General features: G+C 40.4%; 6 protein-coding genes and 2 non-coding genes across 8 annotated transcripts, besides 3 other annotated features; 7 read left to right on the top strand and 1 right to left on the bottom strand. All coding sequences in view use genetic code 11, as the record gives it.

The window, feature by feature from the left end:
• Nucleotides 1–2,718: part of a repeat region (inverted repeat region B; IRB) that runs on past the window's edge.
• Nucleotides 741–1,325, bottom strand: trnT. The gene is made up of 2 exons: nucleotides 1,292–1,325; nucleotides 741–783 (listed from the first exon to the last, which is right to left on the bottom strand). It is a non-coding gene; the product is annotated as a tRNA-Thr (tRNA).
• Nucleotides 1,560–2,330: a sequence feature (orphan copy of ndhB exon 2; unsure if functional).
• Nucleotides 2,718–8,057: part of a sequence feature (large single copy region; LSC) that runs on past the window's edge.
• On the top strand, nucleotides 2,767–2,840 carry trnI. Its single transcript has one exon. It is a non-coding gene; the product is annotated as a tRNA-Ile (tRNA).
• rpl23 (ribosomal protein L23) lies at nucleotides 3,094–3,375 on the top strand. The gene is given in 1 exon segment: nucleotides 3,094–3,375. A coding segment is annotated over 1 exon segment (282 nt).
• rpl2 (ribosomal protein L2) lies at nucleotides 3,471–5,035 on the top strand. The gene is given in 2 exon segments: nucleotides 3,471–3,858; nucleotides 4,602–5,035. Coding segments are annotated over 2 exon segments (822 nt in total).
• rps19 (ribosomal protein S19) lies at nucleotides 5,070–5,348 on the top strand. Its single transcript is given in 1 exon segment — nucleotides 5,070–5,348. A coding segment is annotated over 1 exon segment (279 nt).
• On the top strand, nucleotides 5,379–5,747 carry rpl22 (ribosomal protein L22). The gene is given in 1 exon segment: nucleotides 5,379–5,747. A coding segment is annotated over 1 exon segment (369 nt).
• Nucleotides 5,841–6,494, top strand: rps3 (ribosomal protein S3). The gene is given in 1 exon segment: nucleotides 5,841–6,494. A coding segment is annotated over 1 exon segment (654 nt).
• Nucleotides 6,727–7,820, top strand: rpl16 (ribosomal protein L16). The gene is made up of 2 exons: nucleotides 6,727–6,732; nucleotides 7,413–7,820. Exons 1-2 carry the CDS (start codon nucleotides 6,727–6,729, stop codon nucleotides 7,818–7,820), a joined length of 414 nt encoding a protein of 137 aa, NP_848097.1.

The raw sequence follows: 8,057 nt of genomic DNA, 5'->3' as shown, positions 1-8,057 counted from the left end.
CCATTTCTTATAAAAAAGAAAAAGGATGGCGGAAACTTCGAGTATCTGGTTAGGGGTGTCTAACCAGATACTCGGTCGGTTTAGGAATGGGATTTTGAGTCTCATTTAAAGGATTTTGAGTCCTTTGGAAACAGGGAAAGAATGGGTTTTCAAAATCCCATCCCCTGCCTGTTTGGGGAAATACTAGGATTTTTGGTCCATCTTATTCACATTCAAATCTTTTTTTTTTTTTAAGAGACGAATCACGTCCGTGTATCAGTCTAAGCCGCCACTTCCTACCCCTCCTTCTTCTCTATCCCGTAAGACTATTCTTTGAGTACCGCATTGGGGCGAGACCCAATATCTTCTTTGCCGCCCCACCCTTGGTTTGGAGAGGGGAAAATAGAAAAGGTGGGACTTACGACCTTACCTATCTATGGAAACTCCATAGAATGATAAGAGAGACTCTTAGTAGTCAACAATCCCAGGATTTACATTCCATTTTTACGGATTGGTACTAGGGAATATTAAATTTCCCAAGGATTTCCTTTTCTTTTGATAGATTTAGCTTCGGGGGACACCGAAGCAACAGGACCCACCCGCATCTCGATACGAAGATCGGTTTCGTCGCCACTTAGTTCGGAGGGGCAAGGAGATTGACCAAATCAAACTTTCCCGCCCGGGTTCTTTTTGCTTTCTCTTGGTGGAAAGCAAGGGGTCGGGAGACTTATTCCGGAAATGCAAGACGACTTTTGTTCCGGACGCCTTGCGAGGATTCGAACCTCCGTCCGTATTACGCATCACTCAATTTTGTGTCTGGTGTGCCTACCCTCGTTTCGAAGCAAAGGAACGTGAGGGAGTTCTGTGAACCGATTCAATTGTACCAATATCTCTCTAGTCCTGTCAACTCCTAAACCGGATTTTCATTCCTTTTTTGCTGGATTTAATAACTGCTAACTGGGAGACTCCACTAAGATTGAAACGAAATCCACAAACCTTTTTAATTATTCATCGATTCCCCGGGTAGTGGTAAGGTTCCAGTTCATACTGACTATGGCCAAGGGTTCAAATCTAGTCCCGCCCGCGATCAATCATCTCTCAATGTTTGATTCCTTCCTCGTACAGAGGCCTCTTTTTCTCATGACCTGACAAGCCCACGCTTGTCTCACAGGCAAGTCTTTTCACCAATATTGAGAAAATGATGCCATATGAATACACAAAAAAAGGGGGGGTATTCCCCCTTCGCCTAAATACTCGGCTGGATGTAACGGCGTGGGTTGTTACTGCGCAACTCCAACTGTGCACTGCGCGGAAATACTTCTATCTTCTCCGGAATAGACGAGGGATCATTTTCCTAGCAAGTGATTCTGGGTGCAAGAAGACAAGCTAGATATGAGAATGCCAGGATCAATTACCGAAGAAGATAGAACTATTTCGTAAATTGCACAGACGAACTAGTTGGGATAGCCGAACCAGCTTTTAATTCATTTGAGGAAAAAAAAAAAAAAAGAAGAAAGAAAGAGGGAAAAGAAGAGAGAAAAGAAAGAAAAGGAGGTTTCGTACTATAATTTGAAGTGGGTCTAAAAGAAGGTATTCCGTGTGATCTCGATAATAGGATCTATGAATATACCCGATAGGGTTGATGCTAGCGCACGAATGATCATAGCTATTTCAAGAGAATTTTTCGAAATCGAAATTGATAGAGAAACTAATGAATTTTGTCTAGAATTTAGGGGTGTATCGCTCCTCCCACTCTTCCCGGTGAACATTGATTTAATTATTTTTAGATAGTAATAGATGGAAATGACACTTGTGACGAGCGCCACCGGAACTGATGAGTACAAACCAGCTTTCCATCCATGCCAAAAGAGATAGAGTTTACCAAAAAAACCGGATGGTGGAGGCATACCCCCTAGGGATGGTGAACGTAAAACCGAAGAAAATGTTAGAACAGGATCCTTCATGTATAATCCCGCATAATCCCTGATATTATCAGTTCCGGTTCGTAAACCAAATGGGGTGATACGAGCAAAAGTTCCCAAATTCATGAGTATATAGATAAACGTATAAGTTATCATACTTGCGTAACCGTTCCCTGAGTCTGCAGAAAGTACCCCAATCATGATATATCCAATTTGGCTTATAGAAGGATAAGCTAGCATACGTTTTACGCTTCTCTGAGTAACGGCAATTAAATTTCCCAATATCATGCTAAAGGTAGCTAATAATCCCACCGCGACATGCCACTCATTAGAGAAGTATGGGAAAATTAGACCGAAGAGTCTTGTAAATGAAGCTGGAGCTGCTACTTTGGAGGTAACGGAGAAAAAAGCAACGACTGGTGTAGGGGAGTCAGAGTCGAAAAGAAGATTTTCGATCTTTTCGCTCATTCAGAACCGTGCGTGAGATTCTCACCTCACACGGCTCCTGGTTCGGAGGGGAGTCATAACTGGTATTGCTCCCAGAACCTTCCTCGTGTATGTCTCAAATCCATTTTTCCTCAAAAAATCCAGAATCACTCGATGCAAAGAATAGTTGTTAACTTCTCGAGGAATCCCTCATCATTTGTTTTCATCTCCCGCCAAGGGTTTCGTCTCAAATTCCTTCTTGGTTATTTGTCCTTTTCCCTTTTGCAACGAAATCCTTTCAACAACTATTGGTTGATAGGCACATGCAACAGGCGGAAGAGACAAATTGCGACTTTCTCCGTTCCCGCCAAAAAGACAAAAACCTATCTTACCATTACATAACGTAATGATATAATGTCTCAAAGAAAAAGTATTCTTGGCATCCATGGCTGAACGGTCAAAGCACCCAACTCATAATTGGCGAATTCACAGGTTCAACTCCTGTTGGATGCAACAATGAAAAAGATATAGATAGACACTGACAAAGATATTTGAATGATAAGACTTGATTGGATAGAACATTTATCAAAATAGACTATACAGGAATCTTTTTAAATAAAATGTTTGTAGAAACAGGAGGAGGGAAAGTACATCTCTAGTACATAGATCAACTATTTACAAATATAGATCTACGTCTTCCTCTTTCCAACATATTTACAGTTTTCGTCTCTCTACGAGAAGTGGGAAACAAAGTGAGGGGGATACTACGGATAAATTAAAAAATCAAGTAATTACTGGAAAGTCTATTCGTTTATTGCAACAGAATCAATATACTTTCCAAGTGGATTTGAAACTAACTAAAACTGGAATGAAAGATTGGATCGAACGATTTTTTGACGTCAAGGTGGAAGGTACAAATAGTAGTCGAATGACAAGTAAAAATGGGAAAAAAAAAAATAAATTGAATATTACTTACGTAAGCTATAAAAAGATGATTGTAAGACTAAAAAAGAATTATTTCATTCCATCATTTATGAGTCAGACTTAATTTTTGTTTTATTCCCACGATTCCCCCAGAAAGAAAGAAGTACGAAGTTGGGGGAGGGGAGAAAAGTAAATCCTATTCAAGGAGGAAAAAGAGATATGGTTATGTGATCCTATAGGGACTATACCCCGAATGCCCGAAAGCAAGACATACCAGAAGAGGGAAGACATAAACCCTGTAAGAAATTAACTCGCGGCAAAATCTCTGGAAATGGGCGCAATAATAGGGGAGTAATAACAAGTAGACACAGGGGGGGTGCTCACAAGCGTCTATATCGCGAAATTGATTTTCGAAGGAACAAGTTGGATATCGTTGGAAGAGTAGGAAGTGTCGAATATGATCCCAATCGTAACGCCTTCATCTGTTTGATCAATTATGTAGATGGTGATAAGAGGTATATCTTACATCCAAAAGGAATGGGAATTGGAGACATCGTTTTATCCAGCCCAAACGCATCTATCTCAGCAGGAAATGCCTTACCTCTGAGCGCGGGGTGACTAGATGATTTACGTGTTCGGAAATTAATCGATTGGGTTGTAGAATAGACCCATAAACCCGGCACTACTTCGAAGTTGCCAAAAACTACTAAGTAAACTTGGTCGGGTAACCGACTCAGGACAACAGCATGTGCCATAATTTATTGATGGGCATAAATACATAAAATTGCAAGGGTAAAATAATATGGAAACGGATAAATAGTCTCAAAGTTGGGGCAGTAGGCAAAGATACTTTGTCTTTTCTACATATAAAATATAAACGGGAGTGTAGGAAGGAAAAAATTATTCGGGTTGATAGTCAGAGGCGATGCCGAAACTACAAGCGATAAATTTTGACATGCAGAACAAATGCGCAGAAACGCAATTATATGAGGTAAATGCCGAAGGGAAGGAATTTCCTAAGTTATTCCAGACATTGAGTAATGTTAACGCAAGTCATCGAAGTCATCAATTCTGTTACCAAATTATTGGTAGATGCTGAGAAAGCCAGATGCTGGCAGGAAGCCAAGGATGTGGTGAAAAGAACTAGAAATAAAATAACTGATACCCCACTTTGAACAACTATTGATTAAATAGACTTCTGTTTCTATTAACAATACGGTATCTGACTTTTTTCCTTTTACATCCGGAAAGCTGTATGCTCCGAAAGAAGCTTGTACAGTTTGGGAAGAGATCTTCCAGAATTGTCCCTAACTAGTGAAGGGACACCACAGTTAAGGAGATCTACTTCAACAAAAATGCCTTTAGGGACTATTATACATAATATAGAATTGAAATCCGGAAGAGGCGCATAATTAGTTAGATCAGCCGGCACCGTAGCCAAAGTAATTGCAAAGGAAGGTCGACTAGCTACACTGAGATTACCTTCCGGCGAAATTCGCTTAGTACCTAGAGATTGTCTAGCAAGTGTGGGTCGAGTTGGAAACGTAGATATCAGTAACAAGGGCTTAAAAAAAGCAGGGTCCAAAAGGTGGTTGGGAAGGAGACCCAAAGTTAGAGGTTCTGCCATGAATCCCGTGGATCATCCACATGGAGGGGGAGAAGGGAGAACCTCCATCGGCAGAAAGAAGCCATTAACCCCCTGGGGGCGAGTCACACTGGGTAAAAGAAGTCGAGGGAAAAAATGTATCAATCCTCTCATACTTCGTCGACGCAAAAGTTCTTGACCGAGAAGAAGCATTAGGAAAGGAGTAACTGTTCACGGCACGTTCATCAAAAAGAGGTCCCTTTGTTGCTAATCACTTAATAAGAGAAATTAGAAATCTCAATATACAGAAAAAAAGAAAATTGATTACGACTTGGTCTCGTGCTTCCGCGATAGTTCCTATTATGATCGGTCACACAATTGCCGTCCATAATGGCCGAGAGCATTTGCCTATTTACGTAACCGATCGAATGGTAGGTCATAAACTGGGGGAATTCGTACCCACCCGAAACTTTCGGGGACATGCCAAAAGCGATAAAGGATCTCGCCGATAATCTAATAATCTAATTAGGAAATTATATTTCATGGGAAACGTAATTAAATCGCAAGTTGGAGCGCAAGCTCTAGGGAAGAATGTCCGTGTGTCAGTTACCAAAATGCAACGTATTATCGATCGAATACGAAATTGCTCATATGAAGAAGCACTTGTATCACCCGAATTCATGCCCTATAGGGCATGTTACCCAGTATCACAGCTGGTTCTTTCCGCAGCTGCAAATGCAAGTAATAATCTTGGACTGAATAAATCCGATTTGTTTGTCAGTAAAGCTTGGGTAGATAACTCCAAATACCTCCGAAGATTTCGTCCACGAGCTCAGGGGCGCGGTTACCCCATAAAAAAACCCACGTGTAAAGTAACTATTCAATTGAGCTCAAAGTCTATTGAGAAGTGAATAAACAAGTGATCGCATATGAATGAAAACAAATTTAGTAGCAAGAAAGAGCTACAAGAGAATAATTTCCTATCAAGTTGAGGAGACACACATATGGGACGAAAGATTCATCCACTTGGTTTTCGACTCGGTGTAAGTTAGAAGCATTATTCTTATCGGTTCGCCCAGAAGAAGGATTATCCAAAGTTTCTTGAAGAGGATAGAAAGATACGCAATCTCGTCGAAAAATATATTCAAAAACATGTAAAAAGTGTTTCCAACTACGGCGGAGTTGGGCATATTGAAATCCAGCGAAAAACAGATCTTATTCAAATTAATATATATACTGGATTTCCTGATTTACTAATTGAGGAACAGAGTTTGGGAATTAGTCAAATGAAGCAGGATCTGAGAAACCTTTTAGGGCTCGAAAGTCAGAATCTCCGAGTAACATTAACTGGTGTTATCCAACCCTATGGAGAACCGAAGATTTTGGCAGAACATGTTGCCTCACAACTAAAAAATAGAGTACCTTTCCGACGAACTATGAAAAAAACCATTGAAATGGCTGGAAGAACCAACGGTGGGGGCATCAAGATACAAATAGCCGGACGTTTGAATGGTAGTGAAATGGCTCGCGTAGAATGGGCTAGAGAAGGTAGAGTTCCCCTACAAACGGTTGAAGCCAACATAAGTTACTGCTATCACCCGGCTCAGACAATTTATGGAGTTTTGGGTATAAAGACCTGGGTATTTCGGGATACTTAACAAATTTTATGCAAGGTAGAGAAAATACTATTTGATAGATCTCAATGCAAACCGGTTAGTTTCATCTTACTTCACCTTCAATTATTTTTATTCCAAGTTTTGAAATATCTTTGCTACGCTTAGTGGGCGACTCGTTGAAAATACAAATTTTTGCCCGTAAAATAAAAGACCTAATTGAAAGTGAAAGTTAAACCCTCCTTTTGTTGATCAGTATTCAATAAACAAGCCCTCAATGCAGGGGAAAATTAGAACTTCTTTCACCACAGAAACTTTCTTTCTCTTTCCATCCGTAGAAAATTTTTCTATGGAAAAGCCGGAATCAGGAAGCACTGTAATAGTATTTCACGGAAATTTGAGGAACTAAGATATCTCAAATTTTTTCCTCGCAACTAGTCGTATGGTTAATTGTCTAACTCTTAATATATTACGTAATGTAGCATGACTACAAAAAAGTCAGGGGAGAGCTTTGAGTCGACTAATACTGGGAACGCCGACTCAATAAAACTGAGATAGAATGTAGTACTACAGCTTCGTTGTCGAAAGAGAGAACCTAAACGTCTGCTCAAAAAGATTGAAACAACGAGGAAACTTCCGAATCTGATTCAACAGTGAATAGTGAGATCTGGTAGTTGGGATGGCGAGGGAAGCTGACAGTTTTTTCTTTGGATCTAACAAGAAAAAAAAAAGTAAAGCTCACTCTCGCCCGTAAATTTAGTGCTAAATTGTAATAAAATTGCTTCTCATAAACAGAAGTGTATGAATGAAAAACTGACGAAGCTCCGCGGGAACTACCAGTATATCGATTTACAATAAGTAAGAAGTGATGTTGCAGTTACGAGGAGCCGGTCGGAAGGAGACTTCCACATCCGGTTCTGTAGCAAAGATGAAAAAAAAAAAAAATTTGTCAGCATCGATTGCAACCCCAGACGAACTAAATACCGTAAGCAACATAGGGGAAGATTGAGGGGAATATCCAGTCGCGGCAACGTAGTTTCATTTGGAAAATATGCTCTTCAAGCCCTTGAACCTGCTTGGATTACGGCTAGACAGATAGAAGCTGGTAGAAGGGCAATAACCCGCCATGCCCGTCGGGGTGGGAAACTTTGGATACGTATCTTTCCGGACAAACCGATCACTATGAGACCGGCCGAAACGCGTATGGGGTCAGGTAAAGGATCTCCAGAATATTGGGTATCCGTAATCAAACCCGGTCGAATAATTTATGAATTAGGTGGGGTGTCAAAAGAAGTAGCTGAGGCTGCTATGTTGATAGCCGCGCACAAGATGCCTATACAGACTCGATTAGTAACTTCGGAAAAATTGTGACCTTTCCATCTAAATCAGTGGGGGGAAGACAATAGGAGGATATTTCCGATGAATGCAACACACAATACCTGCAATTTATTTATGTAATCTATCAAAAAAAAAAAAAATAATTAATCAATAACGTTTTTTCCAGCAAAATCTTACTTATTTTGGCAACGAAAGTAATGTCTTACGGGGAAGGGGAAATCGGCCATCTGTTCATGTAATTCTACTAATTACGTCGGGGTCGTAGTTTCA

This window comes from Adiantum capillus-veneris, chloroplast (genome assembly GCF_014529385.1).
Source record: "Adiantum capillus-veneris chloroplast, complete genome".
In the NCBI taxonomy this organism is placed as follows: domain Eukaryota; kingdom Viridiplantae; phylum Streptophyta; class Polypodiopsida; order Polypodiales; family Pteridaceae; genus Adiantum; species Adiantum capillus-veneris.
The sequence above is the reverse complement of the archived record's forward strand: the minus strand, read 5'-3'. Positions and strand labels throughout refer to the sequence as shown.